This window comes from Symsagittifera roscoffensis, chromosome 5 (genome assembly GCF_963678635.1).
Source record: "Symsagittifera roscoffensis chromosome 5, txSymRosc1.1, whole genome shotgun sequence".
NCBI lineage: Eukaryota > Metazoa > Xenacoelomorpha > Acoela > Convolutidae > Symsagittifera > Symsagittifera roscoffensis.
The window spans coordinates 5812972-5837008 of record NC_087066.1 but is presented as its reverse complement, the minus strand read 5'-3'; the positions used below and the strand labels follow the sequence as shown (position 1 = coordinate 5837008).

Below are 24037 nucleotides of genomic sequence, written 5' to 3'. Positions count from 1 at the left end.
CGATTTTGTTTTGCGGGATAAAATCGCCACGCATAAATAATTCGCGTTACGCTCTCAGCATTAAGAATAAACTCTTCAAAGCGAGCATAATTTAGTCCAGAATATAGCAAATTTGGCAATATTTAAACCCCCAGCACTTTACAAAATTATCTTTTTATATTTGAAGTATCTTTTTACATTTTTGCTGAAAATTAATATTTCGATTGATGACAATTGACTGAATAAAAAAACTCACCGAGCTTAAATATTCCGGTTTCTTCAAAAATCGGAACAATAAAAACGCATTTGTTCTCATAAGAGTAGAGAAATTGGCTAAAAAACATTATACGAGGCAGCTTGAGACTAAATGAAAATAAACTGTTTCGTTTTGACCAGTTGCATATTATAACTTGCCTTTTTGAATAATTTTGATCCATTTTAGAACCGAAAAAAGCCGGAGAAAGGGGGTTGTCGATAGTGTCTTAATCAATTATTTTTTTAAAACAAATTCTATCTTATCTTGCCGCCGGAGTTTATCGATGAATTTATTTATATGGCAAAATATAGCGGTTAACCAATTAGTATTTAAAACAAATTCTAGTTTCCAGTCGTTTTTGGTTTTAGAAAATGAGCATTTGGGTCAAACTTAGGCAATTTATACCGTGTTTTATGAGCTCTCAAAATTTTTCAAAATGACCCAAATACTCAACTTCTAAAAATATAACTCGACTGGAAAATTAGACTTTGTTTTCAAAAACAAATTGAGTAACAGCTAATTTTGTTCCCCATAAATAATATAATCAAAAAAAAAATCAGAATCGAAAAGTCATTTCGAAAACGTTTCAACCTAAAAACTGAAATTTATCGCATTTAAAAACTATAAAATCCAATTTCCATCTAATTCTATTGTCAATACGTTTCTTTTATATTTGAGACATACAAATTTGCATTTGCCTTAAAAAACAAAGTCATATTTAATTTCATTTTCAAAATGATGGAACGAGAAGAGAATACAATTTCACTGTTAATTTTTTTTCATTACTGAGCTTCAAGAGGAGACATGGAAGTTTGGTAAATTTCTATGCCGATACCTATTCTAATTTGCTCTGTAATATCGACAATAGGGTCACTGGTAAGCTTATCCGATTTTGAAACCAATTTTCAGCTCTATCTTTCAGCCAATAAAATTAAATTTGTTCCAATTTTGAAGAAATTAACGGAAGGTTTGTTCTCGAGGTGTTTTTTTTTTCGAGTTTTAAAACAAGTAATGTTTTACAGGATAGATGACATATAATGATGCCTTGAACTTAAAATAAGTATGATAATTCACCTACAAACATTTTTGTTGAAGGTTTTGAGGATTGCAAAATGCCATCTGGCTAATTTGGGAATTCGTTCTCAATATGTTTCTTAATCCGACTCAATAATCTTTCCGAATTGAGCTGAAGCAAGTCATTGGTTCTTATTAATAATTTATTACACTCCAAAACTGTAATTTTTTGTAGATGTATTGTGAGGTGATCAAATCAAAAAAACTTCGTACAGTAAATCGCCGGTTTGTGTTACAGCTAGCTCACAAAACTTTGAATTTCTATTAGATTTCAACGTCAGTTCAGGGTCTAATTTCTGAAATCTAATTTAACCAACCAGTTTCAAATTTTTTTAGATTTTTAGAATAACATTTTTAGCTGTACAACAAACGTGATTCGTCAGACTTTTGAGCTGATATAAGTTGTCGTTTTTTTTTTAATTAGAAAAATTGAAAAAGGTTTTTAGGCATCTCTAAAAAAATCCGTGAAACAACTCTTAAGATTATCAAGCTGATCAAGGGCAAAACTATAGTAGGTTGATGAACAATTAATACAAATTTTTCAAATCAATACGATTGAAGTACAGAAAATGCAAAAAATATATATAACTTTTTTTCAAGGAATTTATTTTTTGTTCAATTTCCAGTAAAGGGCAATTTATTTGAATAAGTGACATGATAAAAATACTAAATCATTGTAAATTCCTTGTAAATCATTGGAAAATTTAATTGAGATATCATTAATGAAAAAATTTCTGCTTGCCATAAGTAAATTATGTGCCATTATGTGCCAGCTTTTTAGAGAACAGAAAACTACAAGCCTTTTTTTTACCACAGACAATTTTTTTTTAATTTTAATTGAAATCTAAGTCCCGACTGATAGGGGTTTGGGATGATACTTTTTTGAGCATCTATTTGATTTCCTTGGTGTAACTAATTTTGTAATAAAAAAACACGGAAATGTTCGGAAATATTGACATGTTCGGAAAAAAACCTCTTTGAATACATCTAAAAAAATTTCACTTCACAGCAATTGAGAAAATAGGCCTTCTGTGTGAATTTCACGCATACGAATATCTTTGAGGTTATGCGTTTATGCGGATTTTGCTGTAAATCTTAAACAACACTGCTCGTATCAGGGCCAAACTTTCAATATTTTGTCTACACTTTGAAGTCTATGGAATAGATTAAGGGTAAAAAAAATGATAAATTTTTTAAAAAGAAGAAGAAATTTGATTTCTCATTGAAAATGATTTCTTTCTTCACGCACTTGGAAAGAACAAATTAAAAAAGAATGCATCTAGTCACAAAATATTGAGATCAAACAGAACTTATTCAATCAAGTTGGAATAATTAGAGCTGCATTAATTGCTCTAACTGGTTTTAGCTTAGGTTTGAAAATTATCTCTAAACGCGTTTTTTTTCAAACTGTATTCATAACATGTGTCCTTTATTCACCATAGGAATCAATTGAATTTTTCACTGAAGCCCACTTAGCCTTGTAACCATAAATTTTAGCACAGAACGCTGTTGATTTTTCAATGGGGACTTTAGTTTACTGAAGGTTGAAAGAGTTTCTACCTGTTGATTTAATAAATAACTATCAGTTTTATGAAAATTTTTATAAGAGCAAAAAATTATCAATAGTTAAATAGCAGACATGGCATTTTTCATGACAGTTGAAGAAAATGAACATTTAAAAGGAACAAAAATACCAAGAACTGATGGTGAGGGGAAAGAGAAGAAGAAATACTTTTAGTCTTCCCGTGACAACCCTCTGTTTTTACTGCTTCATAGACTTTGAAAGGCAGTCGAAACATTCAGGTTTTCAGTTGATACGAGCAGTCTTGTTTGCTTACGAAATTTTTAGTTATCATTTGAGCGGTATCGTGGCCCTGAGCTCAAATTTAAATTAAAATTCGATTGGTGAAAAATCATCCTTTCTTTTTTTCAGAAAAAAACTATACGCAATTGACTTTAAAAGGCAGTCGGAGCAATCAAGGCTTCAATTTGATAAAAGCAATCTTGTTTTATTTGAAAATTGGTTCAGTTTTCAAAAATAAATCATTTTCAAATGGTACAAAAATTCCGTTAAAAAGCACTAGTAAAAACCCACAAGGACTGGTTAAGCTGTCTGTTAAAAAAGACACCACACGCCAAGCACAAATATTCCGCCACTCTCTTCGAAAATCGGAACAATCACTTTTGAAAGTCTATCATACAGTGACCAGCTGATCCTAGGTTTTCATTACTACAGAAAGAAACTTTTTCTGGATTAGTTGTTAGCCAGCAGTAGGGTAACCGCTCAACGATTAGGCACAGATACACACACATTTTTGCTCTTATAAAAATTTTCATAAAACTGATAGCTATTCATTAAATCGCACACACACACCACACACTAGAGATTTATAATAGCCATTCATAACAGAGATCCGCACATATATCTGCTTTTGCTTAATTGCTTGTAGTTCGAAACCTTAAGAGCCGCAAACGAATTCAGCGTCTTTCTCAAATTACCTGTCAATGCTTAATACTGTTTCTTCAACAATGTTTCAAATAACCGAAGACACGCCCCAAAATGGGCGGACTTATATATAGTCAATAGCTAGCTGACATTTCAGCACAAACAATGATTCTAGGAGAGACAAAACGGTCACAATTACAATAAAAAAGGCTCATACAAATCTGAAGCTCTCAGAATAACAGGAAAAATAAGAGGCTCGTTTTTGTCTGCATGTTTTCACCATAAATAAAAAACAAGATCTGGGATTTGGAAAAACAAACAAGGAAAAGTAAACAATCTTTTGTCCAATGCAGACAGGTGGAGCTTGACGTTGTAATGGAAAAGGGGGATTTACAAAATTGCAGCCATTCTTTCTTTTAACAATCCAACTTAAGTCAATCTTAATCCAGATAAGCTCTGTTGTAGTTTGTCTGGTCAATTCTCGGCCTGAACTTTTAAACGAAGGAGATTTAGAAGAAAAAAGTTCATTTTTTTTCAGTTTCTTAACAAAATTCTTTCGGATTTTTTTGGGGGTAATTTTGCTATTTTTGTCTCATTATTAATGGCAGAAGAATTCATTTTCGCAAAGCGACATTTTTCGATGCCTGATTGATTAATTTTTCTAAGAAAACGTCATGAAAACCTAAAATTTTTAAATTTTTTTAAAAAAACTCAAATTGCTGTTTGCTTGCGTCGTTTTTCAATTAAGAAGAAGTATACTTACTCAAATTAGAAAAACCTAAATTAAATTGCCTTTTCAATTTCGAAATTGTGTTCTGTCTAGTTCTATATTTTACTTGGATTAGTTTGTTTCTTCAAATGGCCACTTAAAATCTCTTTTGTTCAAAAACACATCCAGCTGCGATATTTGAATGAGAAGAATCAAAGTGACAGATTACTTTGAGCGACCCTTTTCCCTAATTCGGGTCAAAATTCAAATTTATTAATTTTTACCCTGAACTACTGATCTAAATGATGTTCTAAATCAGTGGAAACAAAGAGATTTACGTCTTCATTTTTACCCCTTTTTTGTTATTATATTTCCGTTTATAGTAATTTACTTCCGTTGAATGAAATGATGCGGAAATTCAATATGAATAAGGTAGGAACAATTTTAAACAAAAAGTGTAGTTTTCCCAATATTAGAATTTAAAATAGTTCAAACATATTTGTTATTCAATTTAATTTATTTTTATATATTGAATGAAATGGTTCCCTGAATCCTTAATATTGATTTTAGATTATCACCATTAAAAGTATCTATAATTATATCTTGTCGATAAGGTGAAAAATTTTGCTGATTGAGTAAGGTACGAATTTTCGCTAAAGCGGGACTAATCGGTTGATTTAATGTCAGAAAGTCGACACCCGCAATTAAAAACGCTAGCTTACAGCCGATTTAAAATTGTTCAAAGCTTTTTTCGACTTATTGAGAAAAAAAACGGATTACTTTGTGAATTGATAAAAATTTTAATAAAAAGTTCAGCCTAAAATTTTTGAGCTGTGACACCTATCTAGTTTAGGTTTTAAATTCTGGATAGTTTAGTTTTTGGACCCTCCAAGATTCGACCTCCCTTTTATGTATACTTTGAAACATCCATTCTTGGTGGAATTTTCCACTGGCGCTTTTTGGCTCTAACACTTATGAACAAAAGAGGGAGCCTCGTGACGAAGCACGTTTAAATTCCGGTCAAATTCTTCAAAAAAAAGATCCCAAAAACGGTAAGTCCGCCATATCACTTTAAGCACTGCCTAACAGTGTATTTAACTTTTTTAAGTGAAACTGTGCTCGATGTTTTTTCTGAATCGATATAACAAAAGAAATCTCTTGAAAAAAAACTCAATCTCCGACGAGTAATTTATGCAACTAAAATTGCCGATAAGAAACCAAGCAATTTTTTCATTGCTTCCAACTTCAAAAAAGGCCGGAGCTGTTCCGCAGTAAAATAATATCATAATGATAGTTGTTAACAAGAACAATTGTTGGCCAGCTTATTTGATCCAGCTTTTTTCTCTTTTGTATGCTTCAAAACAAAATTTCAGTTATCCAAGCATCATTCAAAACTGATTTTTTGTATATCCAATTATAGTCTTCGCAAGTTTTTACCGAGTCATTTACTTCAACTATTTAGTCAAAAGTATCTTTTTTGTTCCGACTATCGAAAGTGTCGGAATATTTGTGCTCGGGTGATTTTTTCTCCAGACATTTTTCGACTTTTTTAACTATCCATTTTTTACGGAATAATTTTTAACAATCAAAACCTATTGTTGTCATGAGCAAAATCTTAAAAGAAAATTAATCGGTGATCATTTTCGCTAAGGTTTTCAGATTGCCAATCAGGCTAATTTGGAATAATTAACGCGTATTTACTGAGATCGCTTGGCTCGTATTTAAAATCGTTTCAAATTGAATTGAGGCATGCTATTTTGTCTGTTCAATACATTGCTATGTACTAAAAATATCGTTTCGTTCTTAACTTAGCGTGTGGGGTGATTATTTTACAAACAAAATCTCAAAAATTTATTTAAAAAAATTTTCATCAGTTTTCTCTTAAAACATACACTACTCCATAGATCTTAAAACGCAGTTGGAACATGCCGGTATTTGCCCGGATAGAAGCAGTCTTGTTTCAGTGTAGATTTTGGATGCTTCAAAAATTCCAAAAAGCCTTCTCCGTGTCGAGGTCAAACGGTTTGAATTGCAGACATAGTTTGTCTGAAAAAAAAACTTGTACAGTTTTTACTATGACATTTTAGGCAATTAGATAAACTCGGATTTTAATTTGATATTTATTGTTAATGTTTTGATTGAAATTATTATGGTTCTTTTTTCTCGATTATAAATTTAAAGGTTTTTACATTATGATTGCTCTTAAATAAATTATCACGTGCGCTCTAACACAACGTACCATTTGCTTCAACAATTTGTGCGCCCTGTCAAAAATTCAAACTGAAGGGTGATCATTGCCAAATATTGTTTAAAATCCCGGCTTCATCTATTTTCAGAAGTCTTACACAATTTCGTTTCTATTTAATCACAGTTTTTGCATTTTTTGGAAAGAAATATTTTTTTCCTGGGGTTTTTATCAAAAAAGCATAATAAAAAATAAATTTGCCGGAATTTTCTATTTTGATATTGCTCGACAAAGATTAATAAAGAGACATCTTTTCAATGGGTAAAAAAGAAACAAGATAAAATCAACCACCCTTTCAGCAATTTTTTTGTTTAATTACACAACCGTGTTTGTTAAAACACAAAAATATGAATTCCTATAATGTTCTAGGAATTTATCATTGAGCAAAGGTTTTATTCATTAAATAAGCACTATGCTTTGAGAAAACTTGCTGATTTTAGGTTCTCCAATTTGAGATTATGAGCATAAATTCTGAGTGTTTTAACCTGACATAGCTTAAATCAGCAATACGTGTGTGAAATTTATGAAGTTCTTAAGTCAATTCGGTTTTTTAAACAAAAATTAGAGCCTTTTTAGATAAAACAAATACATTTGTTGATTGTAAGGACTTTTTTAAGAGCAAGCGCTTGAATTAGAAAGAAAGCAGTTCTATGTCTTACAAAACTCGGTTTTATACAATTACAAAAAAAAGAGGGTTCTTCCGGCCATTGCGATGTTGCTTCTTTTTTAGCGAAACTTTCACTGTTTTGTTTTTTGTCTGTATCGGAGAAGTGATTATTTTTGGCGAAACCTAGGTATAATCATTGAAGTGAAAAATTACTACTTAGCGAAACATCAAAAAACCTGATTGTAATTAACATGTCGTTGAAACATTGTTACTTCTGTTGATAAAACTGGCATTAATCTTTCTCAAAGAAAACCATTCAAATCGGCAGACGTTTTTTAAACAATGGCGTTGCGAACATCCTACCGATAATAAGTTTCATGGGCTGCCTTTGCTCTGACGAAACAAGACCGGCAGAGCGTACGCCTATTTTTTGTCATTTTTTAAATAATTGAAATTAAGATAATTTATTAGGTTTTTTATCTTAATTGTGATAGTTTCATCAAAAATAATTTCATGATGATTAGATTATATCAAAATTTTTTCTATGATTGTTTTGCTACACGTTTTATTTTGGTAATGTGGTTTTTTATATTACTTTTGCAATTAACTTAGTTATGATTATTACTTTTGATACAAAATTTTTTTTATTTTTGTTTTGCTTTAATTTTTTTTCATTAGAAGTCTTGTCTACATAATGACGAAACAAGAATGAGGCTACATAATGAGGCAAAGATTTGCTTTTATTAATTAGTATTAATAAATTAATGTAGTTTGAATTATTAACATTGTGGCCTGAAATAATCACCAATATAATGAGGTCTTTTTTTTGTTATTTTGACTGGTGTCTTCCCATTTTACTTAAAGATTAAGACCATTTATCCACAGCGAAAGGACCAACACAAGAGCTGTACAGCTCATCACGGCGAACCGCTGTTTTGCCCCTGCTTAAGAAACACATGCAATTTTTTTGGTTATTATTCTGCGCTGGATAACGTTGCTTCAACCTCAAGCAACGAGCACGGATCATGGTGGACCTCAAACATCCGAGTTTTCGATTGAGAGGCGGAGATGTAATCACTTCAACACCGCTCCCCATATTGTTTTGAGCATCTCGTATTGTTTTGAAATCAGAGTTTTGTATTTACTTCGGATTTCAAACGCTCAAGATGTTCAATGCTAGTATTCTGTTGAATTATAGTTTCTACAGTTTTTATAGTTTTTATAATAACAAAAGCCATCAGTCTCAATTTGAGAGTAATTTGACTTGTCACATGGCCCTTTAGAAAAAAAATTTAATCAAGAGTTTTCTTTTGTTGTGGAACGAAAAACGTCTCAAATAAAAATGAAATATAACTGAGTCGCCGCTTTGTAACTTATATACAAGGTCAAGCATTCTTTTTAAAATACGGTAGATTGACCAATTTAACCTTCCACGTTTTTTATCCTATGAAAAAGCTGTTTTTCTTATTTTTCAAATTTGAGTTTTTGACTTTTTTGGTTGGTAGGAGGTGAATGACAGGGAGACGCGTCTGCTCTAGACACCTGAATTTAATGTACAACTATGAGAGACAGTAATACAAACAGAAACGAAGCAAGGCACCAAAAAAGAAGAAAATTATTTATGGATTTTTTTTAAAGTAGAAGAAAAATTATGAACAATTATTTGATCACTGTTTATTACAACAGTTAGTCTCAATTTCGATCAACTTTGGGCAAGCTAGTAGTGAAACGATTATTTGTTTGCTGTTTAACTTGGTCAATTATCCCAGTTTTTTGTTTTTCACTTAGTTTGTTTTTTTTGCTCATTTTTAGGTTAATTGCCTAGGTCATACCCATTTCCTTGTCATTCATCGGGGGCAACAATTTCGCTGTGAGTTCAACCTTGTCGCCAATCAACGGACCGGACCCATTTTTTGATTATAATTTAATTGATTTGAATCTTTAGACTAACCAATAGTTTTTTTAAAGAACTTCAGGTGCCATTGCTACTATATATTATGGGGAGAGAGCTAGCACTCCGACAATTGGTCTCGCATTGAAGTCTGCATTGTTAATTTGGGGAAAAATCACTGCATCCATACATGAAAGTAGTTTTTAATGTTAATCACGTATTTCGCACTGACACATGTGACACAGCGCTGCAACATCAAAGACTCAAAATGACTGAAAATGACTGAAAACGGTTGATAATGCTGAAAATTACCTTGTTATGAGACAATTTGCGTTTAATTATGACCAAATTTGAGAAAGAAATATGGGTTTAAAAATTCATATTTTAATCGTTCGAAATGTTTCCTAAAAAACCCAAGCAAGTTATGTAAAAAAAACTTCATTTGTAAATTTGGAATGAAGAGTGAAAGTGGTGATATGTAATGTTCTGTAGGGCCGTGGGGGGGGGGGGGGGGGGGGGTAGGAGGGGGGACGGGTCTTCTTTTTTTCTTTTTGTACTATTTTGAGATATCCATATTTGATGGTTTCTAAAGGCGCCTTCGGCGTCATCATATACTAATTTTGAGAGGGGAGCGCGCGCCAAAAAAAAACGCAATTTTTTGGTCAAAATTTTTCAAAAAGTGACTAAAAACGCCTTTTTGGCCTGTTTTTCAAATATTTGCCCGCAGTGCAGAAAGTTTTACCAAAACAGGGTCTTTTTAGTGCTTTGAGAGAGCTCGAAAATTCATTTTGCTCGATCTTAAAAAAGGTAGACAAAATTTTTGAAAAGTTTTTAAAAATCCGCCCTCCCCTCTCGAGAAAATCCTAGATCCGCCCCTGATCTGAAATATTGACTTTATTTATTTCAGGTATTCTTATGGTAGACCAAAATGACTTCAAAAACACAAGCAATGATTGAATAATTTAGCATCCTTGTCTTAGGTAAAGTAGATTCACAGCAGTAAAATCAGTTGTCATGTAAAGCTAATTCGCTGATATTTCCACTTCATGAAAAAATGAGCGGAAAAAAAGAATTGAACAAATTTTTTTAGAGTTCAAGAGCGGCGGGTATGAAATTCAAAAAGAGGAACAATTTAAATAGTTAAATAAGGGTAATTGACAAACTGTTTATAGTTTTAATCGATTTGAACGTTTATAAGTGTGGGTAGTACATCCTCCAAAGAAACTATTACTCTGAGCAAAAAAATCGCAAAATTTAATCTCTTCACATTTTACGGATGACACGTCTGAATGTTTGTATTTAGTTTGTCTGACACGTTTGTACTTTGTCAATTTTTCCCCTTAATTATATGAAGACTATTTTTCATTTTAAATTTGTGAAATAGTTTTCAAGTATCATCGGCCGATAAAATTGAAATTAAAAGGCGACAAGCGCACCCCATTTATAAAATTGAATTATGGATTTTTTCGAAAGGCTTCACTTCATCGAAATGGTATTATGAATAGTTGTCATTTGATATTAAATTTAGTCTTAAATGAAAGCTCATTTGACTTCAGAATTCAGCGCATTTTTTTCTATCAACCACCATTTCACTGGCGGTTCATCAGACAACCTCTGTTTTCCTGAACAAAATTTCAGGACAAAAATACAACGAAAATAATGAAAATTCGATGTGATTTTTTAATCTAAGGTTGCTCTCCTAGAAATACTAATCTTAATATTTCAACGCTGGTTAAATTATTCAAAAAAAACCTTCATCGCCTGTCATAAATTAATTGCAAATCAGCACAATTCCAATTTTTGCAGGAATGCGATTTAAAATAACGAGGCAACTTCATCAAAAATGGACATTTCTTCTAATAGTCAAAAAATTTTGTTAAGTCTTTCTAGCCTCATTAATTTTTTTAAAGCTTTTTTAAGCTTGCCCAAATCGATGCATTTTTTTACCTTAATTTTAATCATTTCAAAATTGTCGCATTTGCACCTAAAACAGAACTGAAAAATAACATTTAAGAAATAACAAAATATCTTGAAATCTTTTCAAATTGTTTCTAAACTATGGTGAAAATCGAATCATTTTGAGGAAATTGAGGGTAATTTTTCATTTTGTTTGAAATCTCGCTGTTTTTACATCCTGTTTTTTCGAGTAATAAAACGATATAATCTTTTGAAGGTGATATCTAACGGAGTTAAATTGGCTTCCCTGAATCTATTACCTTTTAATCTGGCAACCTGTGTGTCCCTTTTCCACCTTTTAAACTTCCCCCGCCAATTTACCCTTTTTTACCCCAAACGGAGGTTTATGTGGAAGACTATTGATCATTTTTGATTGCCTATTTTAGAGCATTTGTCGCTGTTTTTGTTTGCTTTATTGTTTTGATCACTTTTTAGGCGTGAACAAATGGACGAATAATCACAAAACATTTGTTGATGGAAACCGCCTTGATGACATTAACCCTTGATGAAAGTTAAATTACCTGTCTTACCGATATTGCCTAAAAAACTATCACCAAAATTAATTATTGGTTAAACTTATTGCTATATCCGAACTACGCTTATCCAGCACTTATTTTCCTCAAATTGAGCCCGAAATCTCAAATGGGGGATGCGAAAGAAAACAAGTGAAGAAAATGTTTTTGACGAGTATCATTTTGCCTCTTTTCCTGATCAGAAGTCGGCTTTCACTGGAGGTGTCGGCTGTCATTGCAATTCTCCTCCTGCTCTGTTCCGAAGTTGTTACATCAGGTTAGTTATCAATTCTGATTTGTTTAACCAAACTGAATGATAGATATAGAAAATCTTGATTGATTAAATTTCCATTCAAAATACGCCTGATCACAAAAAAAACTAAGCTTGCTTATCAAGTGCTGCTAAACATGCAATCTAATGGGACATAATAACCCTAGATCGCTTCAATCAAGATATGTTTTTTGTAAGCGGAAAATACAAGTTTTTTTTGGAAAACACAATGACGGACTGAAGTTGGCTGAGCACAAACAGCAGCAGTGCATAATTTTTTGATCCCAATTTTGTTAATTGAGAAAAATTTTACAAGCGTTTCAAAGGGAAAAAATAGTATCAATTAGGAAAAAATAAACTCAACTTCACAGGTAAAAACTGGTTCTTCAGAAAACCGTTTTTATACTATTTGATCATTTCATGCACATTTCTAATTTCTAATAAGTTCTAATTGCACCGAAAATCAAGGGCGCCAGTTACTGGTTTCAGTAATACGATACTAGATACAATAAAATCACTCGGCGCTTCACATAGAGCGAGTTGAAACAATTTTAAAAAATCTGAAAGAAATCAAAATTTTTTCTTTATGTTTGAAAATGTTATTATTTTTTATATTAATCAATGGCTGTTCCATGGGCGTCAAACAACAATAAAAACTTTCCAAGTGCAGTTTTATCTCGACCAATTTTGTTATTTGGTAGCTCCAGCCACTCGATGTAAAACAGTAGCGTAAAGTAATTCTTTTTTTTCTAATTTTCATGAAAACTAATCTGTTGTCTGCGCTACGTACGGAAACAGCCTGACAAACAGCGAGTTGAAATAAATTCTTGAGCATTTTAGAGCTTGTGCCGCTCTATCATTAGACTCTTGTGGCAGGTTACAGATGATTTTTTACCGCAAATGCCAATGTCACTCAAATTAAGGATAGCCGGTTACTGTGCAAGTAGCGTTTACTCTGCGTGGTGTGATAAGAAGACCGGAACAAAATTATATGAAATTAAACAATCATAATAAAATAAGCCATTTGGAAAACAGTTTATGAAAAAAATCACTTGAAAAACGAAAAAAATCGTAGAAAAAAATTTAAATAATTTCAAAAAACTTTTCAGATTTTTTTTGCAGAATTTTTTGAGTTCTTGTAGTTTTTGATTCCCAAAATGGCGCTAAAATGAGGGTGATCACGCGTTTACGATAGTTTCACGTATTTTAAAGGTAAAATTATTTAAGGGTAAATGATGGGGGGAGGTGAGGAGAGACAAGTAGAAAAAGACAAGTCAAATGAAAACAACATTTTGCTGCAGCCAAATGTAAAACTCAATTTTGCAATTGCAACGTTCAAGTTTTGAGTATTTTCTTTCAAAGTTTGGAAAAGCAACGCTCTAGCTCATAAAACTTTTTTCTAATCCATCTTAAACTATTATAATCCATTATAATACATTATAATAGATTATAATAGTTCGAATTGATATCTACTCTATTTGTTTTATTATCGATTATTTTGGAAGTTCATTGAAGCAGATCATGAAAATCCTTTATAATCGACTATTATCCATGGAATGTCATTGCGGGTGTTAATATCCAACGGTGCTCTAGGTGGGAAGGAGAGATGGAGCTCTTTTAAAAGCAAAATCAATTAGCTGAGAAAAGTTTACCCGTTGGGTTAGGATGCTTAGGTTTTCAAAAAACTTTTTGAACTCGTGATTTTTTATGAAATTATCGAAAATCAAATGCACTTTTTCTTTTTTAAAGAACCCAACTAAAACTTCATTCAAGACGTATTTGCTAGCCACCCCTGTCTGCGATGCAGGCAAAGTTTTAAAAAAATTAAGCAAAAAATGTTTTTTTTTCTTTGGCACATTTTGGAAGTTTCCGACCAAGCAATTACGTATATATACTGTATATTGCCGCTAAAGAAACCTTCAGTAAAAATTAGGTTTAATCGAAGAGAAACCGTTGTCATAAAATTGTACCGAAGGGGGTCCTTTGGAAAAATTAGCCTACTAGAATTGAGGACAGCGGTCACTCACGCTCATTTCGGCACACTTCTGTATAGCTAGCTCACTTGCCTGTAAAGAGCCGTCGTTTATGCACCAGTGTGCTTCTAACTGATCGTGTCTCAAACAACGACCACGAGGGCTTTAAAATCATAACCCCCATCTCAAAATGAACTTTCCTTGAGAAAAGTAATATGGAGAATCAGACCAAACACCTACCCTAACCTACGACATACTTTCTTCCAGCCTTTTCCAGTTACTTTGTCGAAACATACCACATTCATTTCGCAGTTGAACTTCTGATTACACAATTTTGGTAAATCAACAAGGATTGCCGGTTACTGTGCAAGTAGCGTTTACTCTGCGTGGTGTGATAAGAAGACCGGAACAAAATTATATGAAATTAAACACTCATAGTAAAATAAGCTATTTGGAAAACAGTTTGTGAAAAAAATCACTGGAAAACGAAAAAAAAATTGTAGAAAAAGGTTTAAATAATCAAAAAACTTTTCAGATTTTTTTGCAGAATTTTTTGAATTTTTGTAGTTTTTGATTCCCAAAATGGAGCTAAAATGAGGGTGTTCACGCGTTTACGATAGTTTTTAGCTATTTTTTGAATTCTATTGTAAAATTCTGTTTCAAAAAATCTGGTCACAGAAAATTTTCTCTCCAAGTTTCATTGCGCATCTGCTTGAGAAGAATTTTTCTTTACGTCTTCACTCTATGAAGCTTTTGTTCAATTTTTGCCAAAATTTTGTTGATTTTCTAGTTTGAAAAATTGATAAAATTTGTTTCGACTTCCAAAAAAGTGATGAAACTTTTGTGCCCGGGTTGTTTTTTTTCTCCAGACAAACATAGATTTTTTTTACTAGCCATTTTTGACAAATCTTTTTGTCAGCCGAAAGGTATTGTTGTCTTTAGCTCAAACTTTTAAAAATATTTAACCTGTGAGCTTTTTTTGTACAATTATGTTTAAAAAGTGGCCACTTTGTGCAATTAACGAGTAAGCGGAGGTTTAATCCGTATAAAAAAGTGTTCGAAATTGAGTTGAGGCATGGTATTAGATCTGTTGTGTGATCTATTAGATCACGCAACAGATTTCTTTCTCCTGTACTTTTTATACTTTCTCAAATGCTCATGTAGGTCCTCAAATTTAGCTTTATGCTTACCCTATCTGTCAGTGTATTCTATCTGACTTTTGTCTATTTTTGTCGGTAGAAACTGTAAAATTTTTCCGATATTGATTGTTTTCGTCAATTTTGAGTATCAGCAGCTTCACCCGTAACACAAAACTGCAACTCGATTTTCTAATACACTACGTCCTTTATCCATTCGTAATAGGCAGCTCAGGTTCTCAACATTATTTTCTGTGAAAATTGAAGCCCTTATTCAAATTCTTCTGAGTTCATATTCAATATTGAGTCTAAAAAGAAAAATCGAGATGAATTAGTTCTCACTTTGAGCAACTGCCTTCTCAAAAACATAGCAGTTGAAATTTTTTCTCCACTTGCTCGCAAATACTCCAATTCTGCAATTGAGTTTTTAAACATTCTTGTTATAAACTTTTTTCCGACCTTTAATTTTGAATTTCAATAAAAAATAACATATGAAACAATTTGCAACGTTCTTTGACGCGTGTTTTGAAAAACTAGCTGCAAAGTCAAAACTTTTCGTATTTTTTCTAACGTTCTGGATATGCTGGAAAATAGATTATGACCAAACGCGTATAAAAACAGACATGGATATTTCATAAAGCATTGAAAGAAAATAAGTAATTAAAGATTACAAACAAAAAAAAATACCCGGTAAAATCTTTGAAAAATTGGGAAAAGAAGTTGATGAATAAAAAAACGTTGATCATACAACTGCATGTGGAAAAATGGCCACGCTAACCATTTAGTATCTCGATTGTATGGAAAATTATTTTTATAAAATTTCTATATAATCAATTTTTATGAAGCATATAGCTACAAAAAGTTCCAAAATAAAAATTCCCATATTCGGTCAAAATTTTGTTCCTCAAAATCATTTTTCTGCTCAAAAAACAAGGCATTCAAAAAACTTAATCTTTAGAATAGTCCGCACTGAATTTCTCTCTCGAGTGAATCAAAAGTGATGTCAGTTGTATTTTTAAGTTTCCAATAAGATAGGATAAACGTTAATCGGTCAAAAATCGAGGGCAGTTTTAGTGAAATTTTTTTGATGAGGTCATTTGTAATGTTTAATATTCTAATATGATAGGATTTACGTTAACCTGTCAAAAATTGAGGTCATTTTTAGTGAGGTTGTTTTTATTTTTTAATATTCTAATATGATAGGATATACGTTAATCTGTCAACAAAATGAGGTCATTTTTATTGAAATTTTTTTAGTGAGGTCATTTGTAATCTTTTAATATTCTAATTTGATAGAATATACGTTAACCTGTCGAAAAATGAGGTCATTTTTAGTGAGGTCATTTGTATTTATTTAATATTTGAATATGATAGGATATACGTTAATCTGTCAAAAAGTGAGGTCATTTTTAGTGAGGTCATTTGTATATTTTTTATTATTTAAATATGATAGTATATACGTTATTCCGTCAAAAAATGAGGTCAATTTTAGTGAGGTCATTTTTAGTGAAATTTTTTCAGTGAAGTCATTTGTAATTTTTTAATATTCTAATTTGATAGAATATACGTTAACCTGTCGAAAAATGAGGTCATTTTTAGTGAGGTCATTTGTATTTATTTAATATTTGAATATGATAGGATATACGTTAATCTGTCAAAAAGTGAGGTCATTTTTAGTGAGGTCATTTGTATTTATTTAATATTTTAATATGATAGTATATACGTTATTCCGTCAAAAAATGAGGTCAATTTTAGTGAGGTCATTTTTAGTGAAATTTTTTCAGTGAAGTCATTTGTAATTTTTTAATATTCTAATATGATAGAAAATACGTTTATCTGTCAAAAATGAGATTTTAGTGAAGTCATTTGTAATTTTTCATTATTGCATTATAATAGGATACACGTTAATTTGTTAAAAAGTGAGATTACTTTTGGATTTTTTCAAAGAACTGCATAAAAGACGTTTTTGTTCCGACCACTTGAAAATTGGGAAGGAGCTTTGTATTCGGGTGTGTTTTAGTTTTAATTTTTTCCACTCAAAATCAGGTACCACAAATAATTATCAGAATGGGTCGAGTGATATAACATAGTAAAGCTCCTTCTATCGTGATTCGATTGACATTAAAAGATTTTAATAACTTTCTCACAGTGTCGAGAAAAATTGGTTTGAAATAATTGATTTTTGCTCTATTTTCGAACTAATATGGTGCGAGCGTGTAGGCTTACAATAGTTTATTTAAGCTTACTTTAAGCCGTGAAAACTTAGTTGTGCTCAAATAAAATTAGTTTTTTAGAAGTTATTTAGGGCCATTTTGTAAACAAAGGTTAAATAATCCAAAATTTTCCGCAAAAAAATTTTGAAAAAAATGTTGAATTTTTTAAACCATTTTCTTTTCGTTTTTCTAGTCAATTTGCTTCAAAAATTTGTTCTCCGACTAGCCTATATTACCATGATTGTCAAAAATGCGTAAGTTTTTTTTCTTCAGATCTTTTTAACACGCCATGCGCCATGCCAAAAAAAACGACACTAATTTCAAAAAATAAATTTTTTGTATTTTTCTAAGACTGTGGTCGGAACATTCTTTATTACGTGCACAGTAACTCAGTAACTAGCTATCATTGTTGATTTACGGAAACGGTGTAAACAGAAGTTCAACTGCGAAATGAGTGTGTTATGTTTCGACAAAGTAGCTAATGTCGTAGGGTAGGGTAGGGTAGGGTAGGGTAGGGTAGGGTAAGGGTAGGGTAGTTGTTTGGTGGTCTGATTCTCCATGTTACGTTTGTCAAGGAAAGTTCATGTTGAGGGGGGTGGAGGGAGAAGGTTATGATTTTAAAGATCTCGTAGTCTTTCTTTGAGACACGACCAGTTAGAAGCACACGGGTGCATAAACGACGGTTCCTTTGAGGCCAGTGAGCTACCTATACAGAAGCGTGCCGAAATGAGCGTGAGTGAACGCCGCCTTTAATTCTGGTAGGCTAATTTTTCCAAAGGACCCCCCTCGGTACCCTTTTATGACAAAGGTTTCTCTTCGATTAAACTAAACTTTTACTGAAGGTTCATTTAGCGCCAATATACAGTAAGTAAACATACGTAATTGCTTTGACAGAAACTTCCAAAACGTTCTCAAAAACAGCATTTTTTGCTGATGTTTTAAAAAAACTTTGCCTGCATCGCAGCAGACAGGGGTGACTAGCAAAATGCTATTTGTATAAGGTTTTGATTGGGTTTTTACAATAAAAAAAATTCATATGAAATGCAATAAATTGAAAAAAAAACACTAATTCAAAAAGTTTTTGGAAACTCAAGCAGCCTAACCCAACGGGTAATCTTTTCTCAACTAATTGATTTTGCTTTTAAAAGAGCTCCATCTCTCCTTCCCACCTAGAGCGCCGTTGGATATTAACACCCGCAATGACATTCCATGGATAATAGTCGATTATAAAGGATTTTCATGATCTGCTTCAATGAACTTCCAAAATAATCGATAAAAAAACAAATAGAGTAGATATCAGTTCGAACTATTATAATCTGTTATAATGTATTATAATGGATTATAATAGTTTAAGATGGATTAGAAAAAAGTTTTATGAGCTAGAGCGTGGATTTTCCAAAACTTTGAAAGAAAATACTCAAAACTTGAACGTTGCAATTGCAAAATTGAGTTTTACATTTGGCTGCAGCAAAATGTTGTTTTCATTTGACTTGTCTTTTTTCTACTTGTCTCTCCTCACCTCCCCCCATCATTTACCCTAAAATAATTTCACCTTTAAAATACGTGAAACTATCGTAAACGCGTGAACAACCCCACCCCGACACATCAACCCACACACTTCTATACCACGCTTCCTACAGACCTTTACGCCCATCCCCAAAAAAAGTGTTGGTTAAGGGGAGGGAGTAAAAGGCATTAACTGCTTCATGGCGTATGGTAGATGCTTCATGGCGTAGGATGGGTGGTTGTAGTTGTGATAAATGTGAGGGGAAGGAGGTAAAATTGGGCTGTTCAACTTGGCCGTTAAAATTGGTAAGACCTGGGTTTCAAGTAACAATGAATATGGTCTTGCAAAAATAAAGTAAACATGAGGAAATTTATAAAATTGATAAGTTTTACAGAGAGATTGAAAAAAATGCAAAAAACTTGGAAAAGTTTTACAGATTAAAATCCTTTATAATCCATTGAAATAGATTCAAAATGGATCATGGTAAATTGAATTTCTTTTAAAACTATGTTTTTTTAATAGATAATAATCGATTGTCCCGTCCAACTATTATCTACGGAACCTCACTGCTGGTAGATTATAATGGATTTGCGAGACAATCAAATCAATAATATAACCCATTGATTTCAATTTTAATCCAGTATTTTTGGAAATGAGTTCGATTTTTTTTTGTCAAATCAATCCCCTCCCCTCCAAAAATTAATATTACTCCCCCTCCCCGCTCAACCATCAAATTCTCACTCCCTACTTGAACGTGATCGGAAGGGGGAGGTTCGGCGAAAGGTCATTTTGAATTAGAAAAATTACCAGAAACTCAGATTTGAAAAAGTAGGAAAAAAAAAAAATCTATATAAAATGAAAAATGTGAGAAATAATAAATTCAGAAAGGTATTACGTAGCAGCTGCACTACACAGCAAAAGAGATAAATTCAAAGCATTATTAAAAATTTCATCAAAAAGGTCTCAAAACATCCGATATAATGGATTATATTGATTTAGAAATATTTGGAGTATAGTCCATTTTTAATGGATTACATAAGGTTATTTTGTAAATTTATAGATACAGACTATATAATCAAATAAGATCCATGGGAGTTTTGTGCGGGTTACTACCAATAAAAAACCAAAAAGTTATTCTGCAAAAAAAAAATTATTTTTTCCAATATACTAAATTTTTTTTACATATATAATTGTGCAACCGGCTACTCCTTTGAAGTAATTTATAAGCAGTCCAGTGTGATGTTCGTGGTGTTCGTTGGGTAGTTTTAATTTGAGAAGTATTACCTGTTTAAGAGGTTTCAATTGGGCTAACAATTCCAAACAAGAGCGTTAAGTTTGGGCTATTTTTCTGTTTTTCAATTGTGTATCTGGAACTGTTTTGGACAATGGATGTTCGACTCGACCTGAGAGATAATGGACAATATCGGTTGAAGGACTTCGTCGGAAAATGGGCGGCAACACTTTTTCAAGTTTCGATTTCAACTCCAGTAGTATTCGGTGGTGAGGGTGCGTTGGGAAAATCAGGGGTTGAAACTCGTGACTCTGCATCATAAACATTGAGTTCGAGTCTCGTTTTCTCTGTCGTTTTGTCATTTTTCTTAAATTAAAAAAATTTTCAGCTTTGAATCTTTCGGCCCCTTTTTTCATTTTTAAGAAAAAAATTGGTAAAATTGCTGGTTGACGGTGGTTCATATTAGTGAGTGAATTTGTGTTCCGACTTTCGAAGAACACTAGAGAATATTTGTGCTCGGCGGTTTTGATATGCAGAAAAATTTCAAGTTTTTTTAACTTGCCATTTTGTAGGTTTTTTTCATATAGCCTGAAAGCTATTAATGACCTGAGTTCAAATAAAGATTTTTTTTGCCTGAGATTATTTTTTGCAAAACTATTTGAGCTTGTATTTTGCCAAATTGGCCTAAATATACGCGCAATATTTTTATGCAATATATACTGAAAGTAGACAGCAATTAAACCGTTCCACCTTGGATTGACGCAAGCGATTTGATCGTACCAATACGTTAGAAAACTAAACTTGTATCGCTTTGTTTTTTTTTGCATATTGTATGGGGGGATAAAAAAAGATATTTTTCGAACGAATAATAAATTTTGCAGTTTTTCTGTTTATTTGATCAACTTCAAACAAAACAAGTTTTTCACTTTTCATCAATTTCAAACGGATGACAGTTAGAAAATTCAGAGATTTGCCATGATACGGTCGTCTCGTTTCATTTAGCTTTAAATCCTCAATTAAATAACTGCATCATGTTTTTTTAAATGCCCTAACAAAGGCCAAATTAGCAATTCATGATTCAGTTGATGCCTTCGGGCCATCAAAACTTATTTTTTTGCTGACTTTCGAAGAAAAAGAACGAATATTTGAAATGGGGGTAGTTTTTTCTCCAATTCAATTTTGTCTTTTTAACCAGCCTTTTTGGCAGAATTTTTTCTATCCCTCATGACAAAAGTATATCAAGGTATTGATGAAATGAGCTAAAAAACATTAAGATTTGTTACCTGTGATCACTTGTCGGTTTTTAAAATATTCAGCTCCATTTTCGTGCTATTGGTACAAAAACGGCATAAAATTGTGTCTCAAACTTTGTTCTAAATTGACGTTAACCAATGTTTTTTGAACTAATATTACACTAAATACATCATTTCGTACTAATAACAGTAATACGCTAATTACATCAGTTTTTAAAATTTTATCAATTTATTTAATTGAACCTAAAAAGCAAAGAAAAATATCAAACAGTTGATAAAAAATTACACTGCAAAACATTTGAAAACTGAACAAAATGGAAACTTAGAAAATTGAGGAGAGAATTTAGGAAAAACTTCTTCAAACGACAGCACACTTAGGTTTTTTAACTTGCCATTTTGTAGATTTTTTTCATATAGCCTGAAAACCATTAGTGTCCTGAGCTTAAATTGTTAAAACCTTTTTTTGCCGGATATCAATTTTTGCAAAACTATGTGAGCTTGTATTTTGCCAAATTGGCCAATATATACGCACAATATATTTATGCACATATACTGAAAGTAGACAGCAATCAAAGCGTTCCAAATTGAATTGACGAAAACAATTTGCTCGTCTTGTTTTATTTAAACTTTTTTTGAGTGACAGACATTTGGAAATTCAAAAATTCTTCATATTGGTGGAGAGCTAAATCAACTCACTTTTGAGTTGAATTACTTCTTGTTATAAAAAAATTTTGAGGAGTTTTTTCCCGTTTATTTTTCAACAATCAAGATTTTGGAAAAATCCATTTTATTTTGTCCCGCACTTCCGGTTAATTTTTTTGTAAAAGATGATTGACTTAGGTGAAAAAACGCGCAAACGAGTGGTCAAATTCACGAGCTGCATTTATCATAAAATTTTTGATAATTGGAGGTCAGCTTCTGATCAAATTACCCTGTCAGCCTCTATCTTATGGCTCGGAATTCTCAAACACAAGACACATGTTTAAGCTGTTGGAATCCGCATCCAACCATTGAGGATTTAACATCATAGCACACATGACTCTTAGCGAGTTTTTGTTTTGTTTTAGTCAAAACTGAGAAAAAAACTGATGCCTGGCACGTAGATCGTCCCAAACGAAATGGTCAGAACAAAACTTGAAATAGATTTTGCATTTCTTGTTAAGAATTCATAACATATCTTTGCATATCTTCACACTGCATAATAAAAAAAACAAGACTGCTGGTAACAAGATTGAGCCCTTTAATATTCAAAAAACATTGTTTATTCGATTGTCCCGTCCAACTATTATCTACGGAACCTCACTGCTGGTAGATTATAATGGATTTGCGAGACAATCAAATCAATAATATAACCCATTGATTTCAATTTTAATCCAGTATTTTTGGAAATGAGTTCGATTTTTTTTGTCAAATCAATCCCCTCCCCTCCAAAAATTAATATTACTCCCCCTCCCCGCTCAACCATCAAATTCTCATCCCCTACTTGAACGTGATCGGAAGGTGACGGTGGTTCATATTAGTGAGTGAATTTGTGTTCCGACTTTCGAAGAACACTAGAGAATATTTGTGCTCGGCGGTTTTGATATGCAGAAAAATTTCAAGTTTTTTAACTTGCCATTTTGTAGGTTTTTTTCATATAGCCTGAAAGCTATTAATGACCTGAGTTCAAATAAAGAATTTTTTTGCCTGAGATTATTTTTTGCAAAACTATTTGAGCTTGTATTTTGCCAAATTGGCCTAAATATACGCGCAATATTTTTATGCAATATATACTGAAAGTAGACAGCAATTAAACCGTTCCACCTTGGATTGACGCAAGCGATTTGATCGTACCAATACGTTAGAAAACTAAACTTGTATCGCTTTGTTTTTTTGCGTATTGTATGGGGGGGATAAAAAAAGATATTTTTCGAACGAATAAAAAATTTTGCAGTTTTTCTGTTTATTTGATCAACTTCAAACAAAACAAGTTTTTCACTTTTCATCAATTTCAAACGGATGACAGTTAGAAAATTCAGAGATTTGCCATGATACGGTCGTCTCGTTTCATTTAGCTTTAAATCCTCAATTAAATAACTGCATCATGTTTTTTTAAATGCCCTAACAAAGGCCAAATTAGCAATTCATGATTCAGTTGATGCCTTCGGGCCATCAAAACTTATTTTTTTGCTGACTTTCGAAGAAAAAGAACGAATATTTGAAATGGGGGTAGTTTTTTCTCCAATTCAATTTTGTCTTTTTAACCAGCCTTTTTGGCAGAATTTTTTCTATCCCTCATGACAAAAGTATATCAAGGTATTGATGAAATGAGCTAAAAAACATTAAGATTTGTTACCTGTGATCACTTGTCGGTTTTTAAAATATTCAGCTCCATTTTCGTGCTATTGGTACAAAAACGGCATAAAATTGTGTCTCAAACTTTGTTCTAAATTGACGTTAACCAATGTTTTTTGAACTAATATTACACTAAATACATCATTTCGTACTAATAACAGTAATACGCTAATTACATCAGTTTTTAAAATTTTATCAATTTATTTAATTGAACCTAAAAAGCAAAGAAAAATATCAAACAGTTGATAAAAAATTACACTGCAAAACATTTGAAAACTGAACAAAATGGAAACTTAGAAAATTGAGGAGAGAATTTAGGAAAAACTTCTTCAAACGACAGCACACTTAGGTTTTTTAACTTGCCATTTTGTAGATTTTTTTCATATAGCCTGAAAACCATTAGTGTCCTGAGCTTAAATTGTTAAAACCTTTTTTTGCCGGATA

At 32.1% G+C, this 24037-nt stretch overlaps 1 protein-coding gene across 5 annotated transcripts in view; it reads left to right on the top strand.

Moving 5' to 3' along the window:
* Positions 1-24037, top strand: part of LOC134846155 (uncharacterized) — a 49954-nt gene that overhangs the window by 771 nt on the left and 25146 nt on the right. Inside the window, exons 1-4 of one of the 5 annotated variants that reach the window (XM_063863388.1) lie at positions 4119-4277; positions 4579-4896; positions 11599-11952; positions 22327-22380. In XM_063863388.1, coding sequence (XP_063719458.1) covers positions 11838-11952; positions 22327-22380 — 169 coding nt within the window. In that variant the 5' untranslated portion in view covers positions 4119-4277; positions 4579-4896; positions 11599-11837. Of the gene's footprint in view, positions 1-4118; positions 4278-4578; positions 4897-5440; positions 5517-10112; positions 10188-11598; positions 11953-22326; positions 22381-24037 lie in introns of those variants that run through there. The other 4 variants (XM_063863393.1, XM_063863391.1, XM_063863392.1 and 1 more) reach the window with 4 other exon arrangements.